General features: G+C 43.1%; 2 protein-coding genes across 2 annotated transcripts in view; one reads left to right on the forward strand and one right to left on the reverse strand.

Moving 5' to 3' along the window:
- The window catches only part of TMEM217B (transmembrane protein 217B), a 29,156-nt gene extending 18,930 nt beyond the window's left edge, over window positions 1–10,226 (reverse strand). Inside the window, exon 1 of the mRNA XM_012532204.3 lies at window positions 9,969–10,226. The gene's annotated coding sequence lies outside the window, so the exon portion shown is untranslated. The remainder of the gene's footprint in view (window positions 1–9,968) is intronic.
- TBC1D22B (TBC1 domain family member 22B) overlaps window positions 9,988–19,906 on the forward strand; it is a 65,297-nt gene continuing 55,378 nt past the window's right edge. Inside the window, exon 1 of the mRNA XM_004267656.4 lies at window positions 9,988–10,377. Coding sequence (XP_004267704.1) covers window positions 10,322–10,377 — 56 coding nt within the window. The 5' untranslated portion in view covers window positions 9,988–10,321. The remainder of the gene's footprint in view (window positions 10,378–19,906) is intronic.

A 19,906-nucleotide genomic window follows, 5' to 3' on the forward strand; every position in this document is an offset into this window, starting at 1 on the left:
AGTGGTCCCACTGTCCACAGCCCCGCAGGTTGTGGCTCACAGCTCAGTCCCCAGCCTGGGGTCCACACAGACATCCTGTCACTCTGGGGTCTGGGAGGGAGTCAAACACAGGCCCCAAGGTGGTCAGAGCCAGGCACCTCTCCATTCCCCAAGGGCAGGGAAATCCCACTTGCCGGAGGGGTTGGGAATGATTCCCTTCTCCCTCATCTTTTCAAATCTACACCCGCTACCCACCCACATCATCTAAATCTCTGCCTTTGAGAGCCTAGACGTTCCAAAACAAAAGTATTTTAACTCTCCAACGGGGGAAGAGATGCTCAGTCATCTTAAACCTACAAAGGAAAAATGCCTGTCATGCTTTGGTGGTGTATCAACCAAGAAGCAGGAAACCAGCCCCGACTCTGAATGAGGCAATTCGGACAACAAATCGCACTGCTGCATACAAAGTCCTCACGATGTGACCCCAGTCCAACTTTCCAGGAACATCTCTGAGCATCCCTTCTCAGGTTTATAATACTCTTACTTTCTCAAATATCTTTTCTCCCTTTCTCCACCTGGCTCACTCACACTCATCCCTCAAGGTCACTGGAATCCTCAAGAAGGTGCCAGGGCTCTAGTTGGGCATTTGTGATTCTCTCGGCCTTTCTTTTATGGTTATAAGCCTCACACCAGTATCACAAACAGGAGCGCGACAGTCAGCTCTCTTTGTCTCTTCCATGGGAAGGAAACCACTTCCCCGAACCGCCCCCAGCAGCCTTCCCTTCATGGCTCACTGGCCAGAACTGGGTCACATGGTCATCCACAGCTGCAGGGGAGGTTGGGGAAACCAGTTCCTGACAAAGCTGAGTAGAATTGCCATCACTAGTTTAGACATATCATGAGTTATGCCCAGACTGGGAACACAGTTGCCTCACCTCTCCAAAAGATGGGTCCCCTTAATGGGGAAGAAGGAAGGAAATGGCTAATAAAGCCTACCACAGAGATCCTGTTCCATTAATTATCCCTTCTTCCCCAATGACATGGCAAGAACTCTTACTACCTGTTTGCCCCTTCTTCCACAGAAGCAGGATTTTTAGATATACCCATGATTGGCCAGAATAAGGTTTGCCTTTTCTGGCCTCCGTTGCAGTTGGGCGTAACTGTGTGACCAATCTCTGAGAGTGGGTTGGAAGGGGGAGAAATGAATGTAACCACCAGGTGTTCAGGAGAAAGTCATGTCGTCCCTTTCCCTCTTCCCAATGGCTGAAATGTGGATGGAGTAGGGAGTCATCTCAGACCAACTGGGCAAGGACGTGATAAACACAGAGAGAAGGATCTAGGCTTCTAAAGATTCCCAGAGCAGGGCTGCCCACTTACTTAGGCTCTTACATGAGAGAGGGAAATGATAAACTCCTATCATGTTTAAAGCACTGTTATTTTGCAGCCAAACTTATATCCTAATAAACACAATTGCCTCCAATCCTCTGCCTGTAAGCATGCCAAAGTCTTTCCCAGCTCAGACAATCTCTCCTTTGACCCTGTGTCTCTCTCTGATTTACATTCAGGCTTTGTGTTAGGGCAAGCAACAGATACTGGCTCTTAGCTGATTTAAGCAAAAAAGGCATAGCTCATAGATGTGTGGAAAGGACCAGTTATCTATTGCCACAATGATGCTACATAAGCAACCACAAAACCTCAGTGGCATGTAACAATGAACAGTACTTAGTTCACAAGTCTGTGGGGTTCAGCTTATCTGGGGCTGGGCTGAGCTGGGCCGATTTCAGCTGGACTCACTCGAGTGTCTGGGGTCAACTGTTGGTTGGCTAGACAATTTTGTTGATTTTGGCCGAGCTCATTCATATGCCTGAGGGTCAACTGGCTGTTGGCTGATCTAAGATGGCCTCAGCTGGGATAACTCAGGGAGACTTGGCCGAGGGCCACATGTTTCTCATCATCCAACAGGCTAGCCTAGACATGTTGTAATGGCAATGGCAGAGGACAACAGTGAGAGTGCTACAGATTGAATGCTTTTGTCCTCCCCAAATTCATACGTTGAAAATCTAATGCCCAATGGGATGGTATTAGAAGGAAGGGCCTTTGGGAGGTGATTAGATCATGATGGTGGAGCCCTCCTGAATGAAGAGATCCCAGAGAAATCCCTTGCTCCTTCCACTATGCGAGGACATGGCAAGAAGTTGGCAGTCTGAAACTCGGAAGAGAGCCTTGGCCAGAATCCGGCCACGCTGGCACCCTGATCTTGGACTTCAGAACTGTGAGAAATACGTTTCTGTTGTTTACAAGACACTCAGTCTGTAATATTTTGTTATAGAATCACAAACAGACTAAGACAGAGAGCAAGTGCAGCCACCCAAGTGCTTTTCAAGCTTCTGCTTGTGTAACGTTTGCGAACATCCATTGATCACAGCAAGTCACAATCGTCAGTCCAGAGTCAGAATGAGAAGGTCCCATGGGACTTCCCTGGTGGTCCAGTGGTTAAGACTCTGTGCTCCCAATGCAGGGGGCCTGGGTTCGATCCCTGGTCAGGGAACTAAATCCCGCATGCTGCAACTAAGACCGAGTGCAGCCAAATAAATAAATAAATATTAAAAAAAAAAAAAAGAATGAGAAGGTCTCACAAGATAATACGGATGCAGGGAGAGGTGAAGAATTGGGGCATGAATGCCATCAGTCTACCACACCACATTCAGAGGTTTTGCTTACAGGATGGTAGCCAATATCACACCACAGGGCTGGGCCACTGAAGACACTGCTGCTGCCAGCAATGAGCATTTGATACCATAGTTACACTGAGAGAGAGGCCTTCTAGCACCAGACTCTAGATGTTGCTGTTGCCAGAGCTATTCCCCCAAACTGGGTGTTGCTGTCACAGCTGGCACTGCCCACCAAGAATGGATTTTCTTGTTCTCTTTTTTCTTTGCCTCATAAGCTCCTCCTGATTCAAAGTCTAGTTTGGGAACATTTTATTAGCAGAGCCTATGACATGTGCATATGACTTAGTTCATAAGGAAGGATGGAAAACTAAGTAGCTGCCATTTTTAGCTGCAATACTGGTAGGTGAGCTCTGCTTCTCACAAAGTTTCATAGAGTGAAAAATTCTCCGTACATGGGAAAGGGGTTTATATTACAGGCAACTAAAGAACTAAAACAGAACAACAGTGATGAGGGGGAGGAAGAGGAGGAAACTAGCCTCTCAATCTCTTCACAGCTAAGCTTCTTCTTTCTCTCTCTCTCTCTCTCTCTCTTTTTATTTTTAGGCTGCGCCATGTGTCTTGTGGGATCTTAGTTCCCCAACCAGGGATTGAACCCACGCCCTTTGTAGTGAAAGTGCAGAGTCCTAACCACTGGACTGCCAGGGAATTCCCCTACAGCTAAGCTTCTTGAAAGAGTACACCTAGCTGACTTTTCTCTTCTACTTTTCTTCCATTCCACTTCTATAATAATCAGTTATGGCCACACTAATTATGCAAAACCCAGTGGTTTACAACCACAAGCATCTATTTTTCTCACTCTTGCTTCAGGCTGCAGATCAGACTGAAACAACTGAATGCTCACCAGTAGTAACATAGATAAACTGTGCTATTTATAAAATGGAATGTTATACAGCAGTGGAAAATGAAGGTAAATCTCAAAACCATCCTGTTGTCTAAAGAATCAAGCAACAGGAGAATGGATACCATACAATATCAGTAATATAAACAATACTTTACTTAAGGTTACAAACGTAGGTTGAAAAATATAAATACACAGAGGATGATTAATACAAAATTCTGCACAGTGGTAACACCTGAAGTGGGGAGAAAGGGGAATGCCCAGAGCAAGGGACCTCCAAGAGGCATCTAAGGTACTGGTGATGTCCTGTTGTTGCATAGTGTGGGGAGTGGGTACATGCAGGCAAATGCTATTATCATTCATCAAACTATACATATTAATTTTTTAAAAATTAATTAATTAATTAATTTTATTTTTGGCTGCTTTGGGTCTTCGTTGCTGCGCGGACTTTCTCTGGTTGTGGCTAGCGGGGGCTACTCTCCGTTGTGGTGTGCAGGCTTCTCACTGCGGTGGTTTCTCTTGTTATGGAGCATGGGCTCTAGGCACGCGGACTTCAGCAGTTCGCGGGCTCAGTAGTTGTGGCTCGCGGGCTTAGTTGCTCCGCGGCATGTGGGATCTTCCCATACCAGGGCTCGAACACGTGTCCCCTGCATTGGCAGGCGGATACACATTAGTTTTATACATTCTTTCGTGTATGTGGTATATTTAACATCCCATGAGAAAAACCTACTACAGGTGAGGATGTGAAGCAATGGAAACTCATTGCGGTGAGGACCAATATAAATTGGAAAAACTATTTCAGAGAGCATTTTGCAGAGTCTAGTTAAGTGGAAACTGTGCATATTCTGTGATCCTGCAATATTTTTCTTGGGTGTCCCTAGGCGCCTTAAAGCAATGGGTTTTTCAAACTTTGTGACAACCGCTTACTAAGAAATACATTTTACATTACAATCAAGTACACATAAATGCACACAAACACATGTATGTATAAGTGCATATATAGTTGAAATTAAGATTTTGCACCACAATGCCTTTTCCTATTACATGTAACATGATCTGATCTTTTCTAATCCTGTCTATTCCTTTTTTTTAACTGAGATATAATTGACACATTATGTAACTTTAAGATATAAATGTTCCTATTTGATTTCATTAAAGGTCACAACCTTTAATGTCAACTCACTAATAGTTGACAAGCTGTACTTTGAAAAACACCATAGTAGAGAAAATTTTGCACACGGTAAATGTGTTAAAGAATGTTAATTGAACACTGTTCAAAATAAAAATAACTGGCGATGACAACTGAGGAATATTTACGTAGTGGAACACAATAGGGCAGTTAAGATGAACAAACAAGAGCTCCTTGTGTCAACAGAATGCAGCGTGAAAAAACCCAGTTGCTGAAGCATATGTACAGTGTGTTGCTATTTATAGTTTCAAAACATGAAAAACATGTTTATAGATTCCCACATATATAGTAAAAGTCGACAACATGGATGAGAGTGGATCCTGGTTTCCACTGGAGAAGGAGGGGAATGGGATCAAGGAGGGGCAAAATGGGGACTTATAAGGTTTTTTGTTTCTTAATCTTGTTATTTCTTCTTTTTTTTTTTTGCCACTTGGCTTGCAGGATCTTTCTTTTTTTGGCTGCGTTAGGTCTGTTGCTGCGCACGGGCTTTCTCTAGTTGAGGCGAGCAGGGGCTACTCTTCGTTGTGGTGCGCGGGCTTCTCATTGCAGTGGCTTCTCTTGTTGCGGAGCATGGGCTCTAGGAGTGTGGGCTTCAGTAGTTGTGGCACGCAGGCTCAGTAGTCGTGGCTCGCAGGCTCTAGAGTGCAGGCTCAGTAGTTGTGGCGTTCGGGCTTAGTTGCTCTGCGGCATGTGGGATCTTCCCGGACCAGGGATTGAAGCCATGTCCCCTGCATTAGCAGGCGGATTCTTAACCACAGCGCCACTAGGGAAGTCCCGCGGCTTGCAGGATCTTAGTCCCCGACCCGGGACTGGACCTGGGCCCTCGGCAGTGAGAGTGTGGAGTCCTAACCGCTGGACAGCCAGGGAATTCCCTATTCTTTAGTCTTCACTGCAGGGTTGGCAAACTACTACCCGTGAGCCAAATCTGGTGCACTGTTTTTGTATGGTCTGTGAACTAAGAATGGTTTTTACATATTTTAATATTTGGGAAAAAAACTGAAAGAAGAATAATTTGTGATGTGAAAATCATATAGAATCCCAATTTTTGTAGCTACAAATGAAGTTTTATTGGAACACAGCCTTGCTAGTTTTACAAAGTGGAAAATTATTTACAGCCTGGACCTTTATAGAAAAATGTTTGCCACCCCCTAATTTATTATGTGACATGTATTTCATAATAATAAAAAATATGGTAGCATTAGAGAAGAATTCTGGAAATAAAATGATGTATAATTCTACTATCTAACAAAATTTTCTAAATTTCTCCATGTTTTCTTCTACTCTGACAAAACCCATATATTTTTATTGAAATCGGGCAAAGATTTTGCATTCTGCTTTTTCCCTGCTGTACCTCACTTCATAAACCTTTTTGACGCACAATGTAGCATTCAAATTTGCACCATTTAAAGACCTAGCATGCTTCAAGTTTACAAACCACATGCCGTAATTTGTGTAACTGCCTTCTCATGTTTAAACCTTTATATTCTTTTGATTTGTCCCGTCATTATTGGTTACTAGGCAAAGAATACCTTTGTACACGGAGCTTTTCTCCCCCTCCTTTTGACTTACTTTCTTAGAATAAGTTCCTAGGAAAGAAATTCTTAACCTTCCCTCCGCTCCTTCAAACTCTAACTACTCTCTCTTCCTTTCTTTACTCCTATAACCTTGCTTCTTCAGTCTTTTTGCTTAGCCCTTTGCCTTCCCTAACATAACTGATCTCTCTCAGTTGGCTCTGTCTAGTGGTTGTTTAGGTACCGCAAAAGCTCTCTTGCTTTTAGATCCCAGCTTGACCTCACCGTCCCTTTGGTGGTCCAACATTCTGCAGTGCATTGTGAGGGCTGCCGCTTGCTCTCATTTCTTAACCCTTCCTCTTAGCACAGGGTCCACTCCACTCCTACACTGAGGTTAAAGTCAGCCAGTGATCTCTTTGTAACTTAGTCCAAAGGCTTTTTTCTTGATTTTTATCTCCCCCTGGAGCTGCTACTCTGAAAGGTCCTTCAGGTCTTTCTCTTTCTTTGCCTGCATGTGTCTCCACGCACAGTTTATCTCTTCCATAGAACTTTCTCTAAGGATTGGGATAGCCCACTCTTTTGAGTGCGCATTCAACCCAGACATAGCTCATTCCCTTTGCTCCAAAGAGCTTGCAGGCAGACAATATTGAGAGTCTTCTATTTAGAGTTTCAAAATAATCAAACCTTTGTGATAAATTTAAGGATCATAGGCCATATTGTGCCAAGTAACAGAAGATCTACAAAGTGAGGCCCGCAAATTGGCAGCATCAGTGTCACCTGGGAACTTGTTAGAAATGTATAACTGTAAGCTCCATCCAGGCCTACTAAATCAGAATCTAGACATTTAACATGATCCCCAGGTGATTCACATGTACATTAACGTATAAGAAGCACCAGTATAGTGGACCAGTGAGTGCCTATCACTAAGAGTCTCCATCAAAAGTACTCCAAGGACCCCTTGGGAACCTCAAACCAATGATTTTCACCTTTAGTTGGGCAAAGTTTGGTGTGACGGTGATCTTGCTGTCACAGCTATCACCCTTTGATGGACAGGTGGCTAGGTGTGTGGCCTCCCTCCTTCATCATTTTAGGTACAGGTTTATCCCTCTGAAGATGCAAAACGGTTTGAAGAGGACAAACTTTCCCAAGCAAGGAAGACTGTTCTTCAACCAAGAGCATAGGTAAGCTTATAGACTCTTTGGTAAAGTGGACACATCCTGCTAGGGGTGAGAAAAATGGTTCCTATCATCTTTTCCAACAAAAAATGTGTGTGAACAACATAGAACCAAAAGACAAGAATAGTTTATACTCTTCATTCTCTCATTCAGTAAATATTAAGCACCTACTGTGTGCCAAGCACTATTCTAGGTGGGAATAGCAGAGAAGAGCAGAGAACAAAGCAGACAAAATCCTTGCCTTAGTGGAATTTACATTCTAGGGGGTGGAGATGGACAAGAAACAGGTATATAGTACGGAAGGTAGGGAGAGTGCTTTAAAGAAAAATAGAGTGGTGGAGCCCCTATTTAAGGTGGGTGGTAGGGGCGGGTATCCCCAAGATGAAGACACTTGGGAATATGGAATGTGGAGCAAGCCATCCAGATATTTGGGGGAAGAGAATTCCAAGCAGAGGAAATGGCTAATACAAAGACCTTGAGGTAGGAACATGCTTGGAGTGTTCAAGGAATAGCAAAAAGGCAATAAGTGTGGTTGGAGCAGATTAAGCAAGGAAGAGAGTGGAACCAAATCATATAGGGTCTTTAAGGAGCTTGAATTTTATGCCAAGTGTGATGGAGCCATTGCAAGATATTGATCAGAGTAGTGACATAATCTGACATTCTAAAAGGCTCTCTCTCTGCTGTGTGGGGAACAGACTCTAAGGGGGCAAGAGTGGAAGCAAGAGGCCTAATAGCAGGCTGCTGTAAAGCTGTGGGTGGTTTCGATTTGGGTGGTCATGGTGGTGGTGAAAAAAGGCCCAACAATCTCAACTTCCCTAACAAAGAGTATTTTTAAAGTTATCACTAGACAAGTAAACTTTTTTTTTTTATCTTGGATGGGAAAATGGCTTAGATGTAAAAAATAAAGAGTAAGAATATTAAGGGCTTCTCTGGGTTGAACAATGTTAAGGCATCCCCTGGGAATCAGTGTTATTTAACATTTCATAAATGATCAAGAAAAAGGAATACTTTGAGACATTTCTAGGTACACAAATTATACTCTGCTTTCCACATAGGAAAATATCAAGTCAACAGGGGGCATCTCCTGGAACATTTCTAAAGCTATGTGAATTGGCTGGAAAGTGGCAGGTCACTTGCCACGTGGACAAGTGTAAGGCAGCTCACATAGGGGGAGACAATTCAGGTGACATCTTTAAGATAATGAACTCTGAACTGCCAGCTGCCACCGAGGAAAGGGATCAGAAGTTGCTGTAGATTAGCCCTTCAAGACATCAGCTCTTGTAAAATCCAAAATGCCAGTAAAAGTTCTGGTGGTCCAGAGTAAAGACAAAGCATCAGTTTCAACAAAAACCTCAGGAAATCCCTTTTGGATCTCAGTATGCAGTGCTAGCCACCGCATCCTAAGAAAAAGAGCCAAAGAAGGGCAGCTTAAAGGATTAAAAGGATAGAGCAGTTTTTGTTTGATGGAGCAAATGCCCATAAAGGTGACCATCTGAGACAAGATAAGATGAAAGTCTATAAAAAGATGAGAAATTCAGAGAAAATTAAAATAGCCCTTTTCATACAATCTCATGATTGTAAAATCAGGGGACAAAAGAAGCTTGAAAATGGAGGTATTTCTGTGTAGAAAGGGGCCATCAGAGGGCATATAAAAGAAGGTCCTTTAGACCTTCCAGTATGTGGAAGGACTGTGCTAGCAGTAACCAGGAGTGGGGTTGAAGAACGATCAGCCTATCTCATCAGTCCTTCGTTGGGACAAAAACTACTCTGGACTAGGGTGTGCTCCCTGCACCACCCCCACCCCCCGCCCGGCCCCACCTCAGTCACTGTGGTATACAACCACAGAAACTCAAAAAGAGCAAAAAACACCGACAAGACATTAAAAGGATTCAAAATGCTAATATTAAATCTCATTCTGAGTCAAAACTAGGTTGAAAATAAATTCAAGGGCGAAGGATATATAATTGATTAATAAGGGACATTAAGGGTGTTTGAGGGTACATCCTTAATCTTTGTGATTCATGCCTTGGAGATGCGCTATGTCCTCTCAAGAAATGTTACTTTGTAGTCTGAACTGGATAGATAAAATAAGAAGTTTGTCAGCATCTGGGTTCTCATAGTCAGAAAGTGACAGTTATTGGTTGAAACAGAGATTTGATCATTTGACTTTCATCTACAGCACAAGTCCTTTAATAGTGATCAATTACCTGAGGAGAGCGAGGCTCTTGTGAACCAACCGTTACTCACGTGTTGAACAGTTAGCAACTCTGGGCCATCGGGTCAGTATCGATCTTCCTCCACAGATTAAAATATATCAGGGTCCGAACGGAACGGGGGAGGGGAGAAGGTAATAACGAGTGTCGTTGAGTTGGGAGATGTTAAAAATGGGCTGCAACCAACACATGGGCCTTTATTTTTAGGTCAAAGATTTATGTATATAAATATATATGCTCTCTCTTTCCAAAAAGTATTAGACTCAGGAACCTCATTACCCCCCAAAGAAAACAGCACCCTCTCCTCCTTCCCATAGGTCCCTTTCTTTACCTGCTGCTTCTCCTGCCTGGGTTAAGGAACTTTCAGCCCCGCCTCCCGGCTCGTCCAAGCTCCGCCTGACCGGTTCACCTGTGTGCCCAGCCCCTGACGTTACCGTTCGGCTTCAGCGGCCTGCAGGATTCCAGCTCCCGATTGGTCTGTCTGACCACAGCCTGCGCAACCCACCAATGGCAGCGGCGCTGGGTGGGAGGGTGCCCACATCCAAGATGGCGCCCACGGGAGCTGGGAGAGGGTGACCGGCAGCGGGGAAGCGGCCTGGGCTGGCCCTGCGATTGCGGGGTCCTGGGGGCATCTCGCTGGGTACCCCCCTGGCCAGCCTACAGGGCCTTCCCCGGGCCGGAGCAATGGCCGCCGAGAACAGCAAGCAGTTTTGGAAGAGGAGCGCCAAGCTACCGGGGAGGTGAGCCTAGGACGCTGAGAAGAGGGGATTGGACCAAACCCTTCCAGATCCTAAACCCTAAATCCCGCGGGCCTGGGGCGTCAGCGACCCAAGAAGGCTGGTTTGGGGAACCTGGGCGGGGGGAGCTGGGGCTGCCTGGTGGCGGGAGGACAGCTGTCAGGCAAAGGAGCGGGCACCGAGCTTTGGAGGTGGCTGGGTGTGGGAGCAGACCCGGGACTGGGGGCGTAGGGCTCTGGAGGGGCTGCCCTCGGCCGGGAGGTGGCCGGAGTTCGGGAATAGGGGACAGTGGAATTGGGTGAATAATCAGTGTCGGTCCTGGGTTTGGAAGGCCATCCCCAGAGCTGCTTTTCACTTTAAACAGAACTCCTTCGTGGGGGGAGGGGGGTCTCCACCGCGCACAGGTAGTTGTTTGCACGAGGATGGCCCCTTCCGTCGCTCCCCCAGCTCTGCACGTACGAATTTTTCTCCTGGACTCCCAAAAAAGTTCTGGTGGGAGCGTCTGCGGGGGGACAAGAAAAGTGAGGAAAATTCTTAAGCTCGACCTTACTTTATCTTGAGTTGGCCCTTTCCCGTTAGGAATTATTACAGGGTGACCTAGAATTGAGAATATTTCTTTAGCGTTTTCTAAGGATTTGTTCAACCCCAAGTGACCTCTTCCCCTCTGCCTGGTAATGTACTTCTTGCATTAAATTGTTTAGTAGGAGAACGGACTTTCTAAGTTACTCTCCACTCCCACCATCACCCCCTTTTTGGTATATGTTGAGTCTCTTAGCAATTGTACATTCGTCAGTCTACTGTTGGTTTATAGTTTAAATCTGTTTGGGGGTAGTCCTAAGGAGTAAAAGGAGTGTATATTACAGTCTTAAATTTAAGATTTCTGACAGCCACAGTCTACTTGATAATGAAATTCATGTTTGGTTGTGCCCCACGTGCTACCCTTCCTTATTGATTGATTCAGGGATAATCCTTTAAACCTGTGGGTTGTTTTTTTTTTTTTTAAATAGCAAGAGAGAAATGAGGGTCAGTGGTTGTTATGCAGCAGTCTTATTTTATTTAGGATCCTGTTAGACATCTGGGGATCAGCTTTAAGTAATACAAGGTAATGCAGAAATAGCTTCAGGTTAAAGTGCTGTGGAATCCCAGTGTTAATATTAATGCTAAAGACTTCTATGTTTTTAGATAGGCACCACTTCCTGCCAACTGATTCTTTTTCCTTCCTGGTCTAGGGAGCTCTCCAGTCTCGCTAACTGCTGTTCTCTGGGGATTTCCATGGTGAGATCATTAAATTTTGACATCTGAAGGTTATAATCAGAACCTATGGGAAAACTGTTAAATCAGGAAGCAGTGTTTGAGATGTGGGACATGGCAAAGTATTTTGTGCCTACTGACTGCTGGTCGTTATTAACAATTTTTTTTTCATATTTCCTCTTTTGGATTGTAGAAACAGTCATTTGTTTTACAAAGCACTACTTTTGTGAGATAGGAAGAGCAGTCTTTTCAGTTTCTTCAAGTTTCTGGCTTCCTTTTTCATTTTGAAGAGGAATATACAGGAATAGAAGAGAGAACATTTGAGTTCTGAAAGACTTGGATTATTATGGGGCTGTTATCTGTGTGATCAAGGGCAAATGATTTACTTAATCTCTTTAGGCCTCAGTTTCCTTATCTGTGAAATGAGGATAAAAATACTTTCTTAAAGGTTCCTGTGAGGACTGAGTTAAACACCGTATTTGTAAAGAACCTAGGACAGTGTTTATTTAGCGCATTATAGCTGCTTGATAAATAGTAGTTATTAGTATTACTGTTATTATTAGAGAAAGTAAACATTTAAAAGGATGTTTCTCTGATCCTTACTCCAGTGCTAGGTATTTATTTTCATTGTTTATCTTAAGGCATTAAAATGTTGCCAAAATTCATAATAGTACCTTGCTTGTTGAAGAGAAACATTGTTCAGCTGTGTGCTTTTAGCAGGGAAGCCCCAGGAGCCCCTGGTTATGGGAGAAAACTAAAGTTCTTTTAGATAGAACGTGCTTTGATTTAAGGAAAATATTAGGACATTTTCTCAAGAACAGAACTTTTGCATTTGTGCTCTTTCAGTCATACTGAAGAAAAACTTTCTCTGGTTGGGGAAATGACACAGATAACTGTGTCTAGGTCCATGGCAACCTAGAAGTGAAACTAGTTTACTCTTTGCAAATTGAAAGGTAAAAATTCAAAGAGATGGCAGATTACTTTCAGTTTCTTTGATCATGATCCAGCAACCTTAATTACAACAAATAGGAATTTTATGTAGTAAAATAGCCTCAAGTTCAAAATGATTTAAACATCCTTCTGGGGCTTCCCTGGTGGCGCAGTGGTTGAGAGTCCGCCTGCCGATGCAGGGGACATGGGTTCGTGCCCCGGCCCAGGAAGATCCCACATGCTGCGGAGCGGCTGGGCCCGTGAACCATGGCTGCTGACCCTGCGTGTCCGGAGCCTGTGCTCCTCAACGGGAAAGGCCACAACAGTGAGAGGCCCGCGTACCGCAAAAACAACAACAACATCCTTTTGTAAAATAATAGCTTTATTGAGATAATTCACATATCATAAAAATTCACCCTTTTAAAGTGTATAATTCAGTGGTATTCAGTGTATTCATCTAGAGTATAAATGGTTTTGTGCAGCCATCACCACTAATTTCAGAACATTTTCATCACCCCGAAAAGAAACCTCATAGCCATTAGTAGTCACTCCCCATCCCTTCCTCCCTCTGGCCCCTGGCAACCACTAATCTTTCTGTTTCTATGGATTTACCTATTCTGAACATTTCCTATGAATGGAATAATGTGATATGAGGCCTTTTGTGCCTGGTTTCTTTCATTAAGTGTAATGTTTTCAAGGCTCATTCATGTTGTGGCATGTATCAGTATTTCATTCCTTTAATGGCTAACTAATATTCCTTGTATGGAAGTACCTCATTTTGTTTATCCATTCATTAGTTGATGGACATTAGGGTTGTTTCTACTTTTTGGCTATTATGAATAATGCTATGAAATTCACGTGCAGGTTTTTGTGTGAAAGTATGTTTTCTATTCTTTTGAGTATATGTAGGAGTGGAATTGCTGGGTCATATGGTAATTTGATGGAATTAAACATCTTTTTTAAGTTCTTTCAGTTATTCATAAGAGCCCCATGTACTTAATACATCAAATGGTCCTTGTGTGGATGCCTAGGAAGACAGGACATAGTATGTACCATGTGGTTAAGAATACAGACTCTGGAAACTTGAAACTAGTAGATAAATAAGTTCTGGAGAGTTAATGGACAGCATAGTGATTATAGTCAACAACACTGTATTATAAACTTCAAAGTAGCTAAGAGACTAGATCTTAATTGTTCTAACCACAAAGAAGAAATGATAATTATGTGACATGATAGAGGTGTTAGCCAATGCAACAGTGGTAATCATATTGCAGTACAGTCAGCCCTCAGTGTCTGGGGGGGATTGGTTCCAGGACCCCCTCAGATACCAAAATCTGCAGATGCTCAAGTCCTTTATATGAAATGGCAGTATGGTTGGCCCTCAATATCCGTGGGTTCCACATCCATCCGCAGATTCAACCAACCGTGGATCAAACTTCGGAGGGCGACTGTAAGTGTACTGAACCAACAGAATGTACATCTTAAACTTACACAATGTTATATGTCAATTATATCTCCAAAAAAGGAGAAAAAACAAAAAAGAATGCAAGCTCTGGAACCTCACTGCCTGGTTTCAAATCCCAGCTCTGCCACTTTCTAACTGTGTGACCTTGGGCAGTTACTTAACCTCTCTGTGCCTTAGTTTCCTCATCTGTAAAATGGGGACAGACTACCTTATAAGGCTGTTATGAGGATTAAATGCGATAATGCATAGAAAGTACATAGAAGGTACTCACTAATATTAGCCATTATGAAAATGATAGTTGTGATTACAGTAGCTCCTATTTTTATTTGTTTCTCCTAGTTGCTCTAGTTTCTGAAACTGGAATTGAAAAACTTTGATCAGTGGTGTGTCTGGAGCCCCCAGTGAGTCCTGGGTGGAAAAAAATACCACCTATTGTTAAATAGTCAGAGGGTTTACGGAGGCACAAAGAAGCCTAATGCAGGGTCTCTGTGGCTGTCAGGTGTTCGTTAGCGATGAAGAGTATGATTTTGAGCAGTGGTTCTCAAACTGTAATGAGTCACCTGGAAGGCTCGTTAAAACACAGATTGCCAGGCCCCACTTCTAGGGTTTCTTTTTTTTAAAATTAATTAATTAATTAATTTTTGGCTGCATTGCGTGTTTGTTCATTGTGCGTGGGCTTCTCATTGCAGTGGCTTCTCTTGTTGCAGAGCACAGGCTCTAGGGATGCGGGCTTCAGTAGCCATGGCTCAAAGGCTCTAGAGCACAGGCTCAGTAGTTGTGGCTCACGGGCTTAGTTGCTCCGCAGCATGTGGGATCTTCCCAGACCAGTCCTCGAACCCATGTCTCCTGCATTGGCAGACAGATTCTTAACCACTGCGCCACCAGGGAAGCCCACTTCCAGAGTTTCTAATTCAGTAGGTCTGAGGTGGAAACTGAGAAGTTGAGCTTCTAAGAAGTTTCCAAAGGATACCGCTACTGCTAATCTGGGAGCTGCACTTTGAGAACCACTGAGAAAAATAGCCGTGAATTAGACTTAAAGAAACCTGATTTCTAGTGCTGGATGCTTTTGCTGTATGGATACTGAACAATTTTTTTTTTTTTTTTTTAGCCACACCACGAGGCATGTGGGATCTTAGTTCCCTGACTAGGGTTTGAACCTGTGCCCCCTGCAGTAGAAGTGCAGAGTCTTAACCACTGGACTGCCAGGGAAGTCCCTGGATACTGTACAGTTAATGCATCTCTGTTTTGCTGTCTAATAGCATCTCTCACGTAACACATCCAAGCAGAACTCTTGATTTCCACATCTGCCCACTCCTGCAAAGGTTTTCTGTCCATCTCACTTAATGGCCCATTGACCAAGTTCCTCAGACCAAAAATCCTAATGTCTTTCATCCTTCTCTTTATCTTCCTGCCGCATCCAATTCATTAGCAGGTCCTGTGTTGGCTTGTCACAATATATCCTGAATATGAGCTGTTCTCACCACTTCTCCCCCTACTACCAGGATCAGACTGAGTCCTCTCTTGCCTGGACCACTGCTATACCTTCCTAACTGGTCTCCCTGCTGTGAGTGGAGTCGGTGCCCCTAATCCCCATTGTTCAAGTCAGCTATAGTTAGGAGGCTACTGCAGTTAGTAGAGGGAGAGGTTAAGAGGGCTTGGACTAGGGCCATGGCAATAAAGGACAAGTTTGGGAATATCTATAGGACTTGGTAAATCATTGGATTTGGGGAGTAAGGGAGAAGGAGGTGCCAAAGAGATGTCACCTTCAGGTTTCTGGCTTGGGTGGTCAGGTAAGATTGTGGTGTCCTATCCTCAGAAAAAGCCACATTTTTGGACAACGTACTAACTACTCCATGCTCAGTTTTCTTATCTATGAAATGAGAAGTCTGGATCAAGTGAGCTCTGAGGCTCTTACCAGTTCTGACGTTGAATCTTAAACTTGCCAACTCCAACTCGTGTCACTGGATATTTCTCTTTTGCTCTGTCACTCACAAAAGCATGATCTACAGGTAAGAGTAGGTTTGTGGGGGGGCACGCCAGAAGTGGGTTTTTCCGTCTTGTGCTTTTGAAATCAGTGAATCACTGGCCCCACTGAACATCTGAGTGTCACGAAATTGTAGAATGTTAGAATTCCACCCTAAGAGCACTGCCAGTGAGGAAACTGAGGCCAGAGGGGGAAAGTGACTTGCCCCAAAGGACACTGTAAATTTCTTGACTTCTGATCCACACTCTGCTACTGCTTCCCCCTTCCCTCAATCTCTGCGAAGGTTTAGACACCGTCTGTCCAAGCACCTCATCCAGTCCAAGGGTGTGGACGCTGCCATTGAAAAGTTGCGGATGAGACTTGGAGTAGGAGAGACAAATGTGAGCCAAAGCCTGGCTCATTTCCCACGTTCTTATTTCCAACCCTTCTGGGGAGGGCTTCTCCCTCTTTTTAAGCAAAAGTGTTTATTGTGAAAGTCAGGGAGCTCTTTGAACATTCAGTGAAGTTGAGAAAAGTGTCTAATCACTCGAATTACTTAGGAGCCCATGGATTTTTAACTGAAACCGTCTCTGTCATTTGGTCATTTTTCAGAACACTAATGAATCTGATAGTAGACTCGGCGTAATGGTCCCAGCCTATCTGGGCAGGTACATTACCACCTATTCTTAACTTGAAAATGCTTTATTGATAAAGTCAGTGACTAGGAGATACTGAATTATCCCTGAAACAGCCAGTTCTGGAAGACTTCCATCAAGTGAGTGTGTGACCCTGCATTGATTGCCAGCATGTTTGGCTTTAAATTGGATAGCTCTGTTCCCATGTTTGCTTTAGCTCCTCTGTCAGTGCTGAACAAACACCTGTTGATTTTTTCCTGCCAAGCTTTACGCACCGTTCCGACTACGTGAACCAGCTATGCCAATACATCCTTTGGCGTTGGTTTATTGAAGAGAACAACGGAGACTGACCGAGATTTTTGCTTCATTTTGTCTTTGTTGTAGCACAGCCCGTGGCATTCTTTTCTCTGTGTGTGCAGTGTGATTGCCTCTTGTTTTTAGGTCTAGCTAGACAGGAGTCAGCTTAAACAGAGGCCTGGGTTTTGTATAGTTCCAGCCTTGACTCACTAAGGATTGTTAAGTGCCTGCTGGTGTGTGTCATGCTCTGCCAGGTGGTGAGGGGACTCCAGAAAAAGACATGGTGCCACCACTGCTCAGTAGAAGCTGAAAAACTCCTTGGCAGCACAGCTTCCCCTGGTGAGGATGCTGCATATTACTGCCTTTCCAGTTTTTCCACTTAACATATGTTACTTCTGTAATCAGAAAAACTTAAAAGCAGAGCTGGGTAAAAACACATTGTTGAGTGAGAAAAGCAAGATGTAGACCGATATGTACATGCAGGCTTTTATGTAAAGTTTTAAAACATAAAAAAGATATTATATGTTGTTTATGGATACATGAATATATGTAAAAGTATAAAAGCAGACGGGAAGGATTTTGTACCCACTTCAGGATAGTGGTTATCTCTTGGGGAGGCAGGGGAATGGGGCTGGGGACTGCAACTGGGACTTCAGAAGTCTCTCTAATGCTTTATTTTCTTAAAAACAGAAATGTGACAAGTGTTAATATTTGTTAAGTCAGAGTGATGGGTACATGGATGTTATATCTTTCTCTGGACTTTTCTTTGTTTTTGAAAATGTGAATTAAATGCCTTTTACATTTGTGGTAGAGCAAATGTTTCTTAAATTTGTGTTGGAGAAATCAGCCAGCCAGCCATGAAATTAAGTAGTATTTAAAGTAGCATTTATGATTTAGCGTCAAAGTAAGTCATAAATACAGTATGATGTCATTTATATAAAGTCTTTAAAACATGCAAAGCAACACTATATATTGTTTAGGGATACATACATAGAAAATGTAAAAACAAAAATGAGGGTGAAAAATGCCAGATTCGATAAAATGGTTTCCTAGGAAGGGAGGAAGGGTTGTGCTGGGGTTTCAACTCCATAGTGTCTTATTTCTTTTCTTTTTTTTGCCTGTGCCACGCAGCATGTGGGACCTTAGTTCCCTGACCAGGGATCAAACCCATGTCCCCTGCATTGGAAGCGCAGAGTCTTAACCACTGAACCGCCAGGGAAGTCCAATAAGGTCTTATTTCTTATGTAGGTGTTAAGCATCTACCTGGGTGTACCCTATATTATGGTCTAAATCTAGTTTATTTAAAAAAATAGCTTTTTTTTTTTTTAAGCAATATAAGCCCTGATGTCTGCATTTTAGGGAATCAGAGAAGGAATGGGTTAGTGGATGCTCAGAGAAGGTCTTATGGGGCAGTGGGTGTAGAATTTGAAGGAATTTTTTAGGACAGATAAGATTTTGAAAATGGAGTAGGCAGAAGAGCCCAGTTTAGTATTTAAGGTGTTTTTGGAAGGTAGAGTGGAGACCAGCCTGCTCTAGAGTTGAGTTTGGGTTTGGGAGGAGTAGATGGTTGATAGGTGAATTATAGGTGAATTATACATGCCAGGAAATTGAGCACCTTAATCACCAGGATCTTTCTGTCTGTCTTCATTTAGTCTTTGGATGGTAATTGATGCCTTTGGCCTTTAAACCTGCACAATTAGGATTGTTTTTTTTCTGCATGGATTACTGGCAGGTGGTAATACTCATTTATGGAGAGAACCTAAGGATTCTCTCATATTTTTCTACTCAGTCACCCAACCCAACTTACCCATTGAAATCTTCCTGCAAAGTTTATTCTCTGATATTTATATTTTACTAACATAGAAGCTTATGGACTTGGAGAGTTCAGGTGTACTCAGAGTATTTGCAAACATTAAAGTAGAAATCAATGTCCCTTTGGGTTCTCTAGTTTGTTTGTGCTTTTTGTTTTGTCTAAGCTTTCTCTCTCTAAGCCAAACTTTCCTGTATTCTTTAATCCCTCGTATTTTCTCTCTTCTTTTCCTCTGCCTAGGATACTCTATAAATACAGTCAAGTAGTACTGTTTGTATTTCTGTGGTCCTACATGTGATGGTTAATTTACAAATTACTTAATCTTCCAGAGAAGTTCAGGGAGTAGGGATTCTTACAACTAAAAAAGTCAGGGACATAGTCATAACTAAAGATTGTACACAAGAATATTCCCTTTGGGGAACCTCTTGCACTGTTGGTGGGAATGTAAATTGATACAGCCACTGTGGAGAACAGTATGGAGGTTCCTTAAAAAACTAAAAATAGAACTACCATACAACCCAGCAATCCCACTCCTGGGCATATACCCTGAGAAAACCATAATTCAAAAAGAGTTGTGTACCACAATGTTCATTGCAGCTCTATTTACAATAGTCAGGACGTGGAAGTAACGTAAGTGTCCATCGACAGATGAATGGATAAAAAAGATGTTGCACATATATACAATGGAATATTACTAAGCCATAAAAGGGAACGAAATTGAGTTATTTGTACTGAGGTGGATGGACCTAGAGTCTGTCATACAGAGTAAAGTTAGTCAGAAAGAGAAAAACAAATACCGCGTGCTAACACAATAAAGACGAAGACATAGGGTATGGACTTGAGGACAAGGGGAGGGGGAAGGGTAAGCTGGGAGGAAGTGAGAGAGTGGCATGGATTTATATATACTACCAAATGTAAAATAGATAGCTAGTGGGAAGCAGCCGCATAGCACAGGGAGATCAGCTCCATGCTGTGTGACCACCTAGAGGGGTGGGACAGGGAGGGTGGGAGGAAGACGCAAGAGGGAGGAGATATGGGGTTATATGTATATGTATAGCTGATTCACTTTGTTATACAGCAGAAACTAACACACCATTGTAAAGCAATTATACTCCAATGAAGATGTTTAAAAAAAAAGAATATTCCCTTTGGAATCTTAGTAGAAATCAATGTGAATTGGC

This window comes from Orcinus orca, chromosome 10, assembly GCF_937001465.1.
Source record: "Orcinus orca chromosome 10, mOrcOrc1.1, whole genome shotgun sequence".
Classification (NCBI taxonomy): domain Eukaryota; kingdom Metazoa; phylum Chordata; class Mammalia; order Artiodactyla; family Delphinidae; genus Orcinus; species Orcinus orca.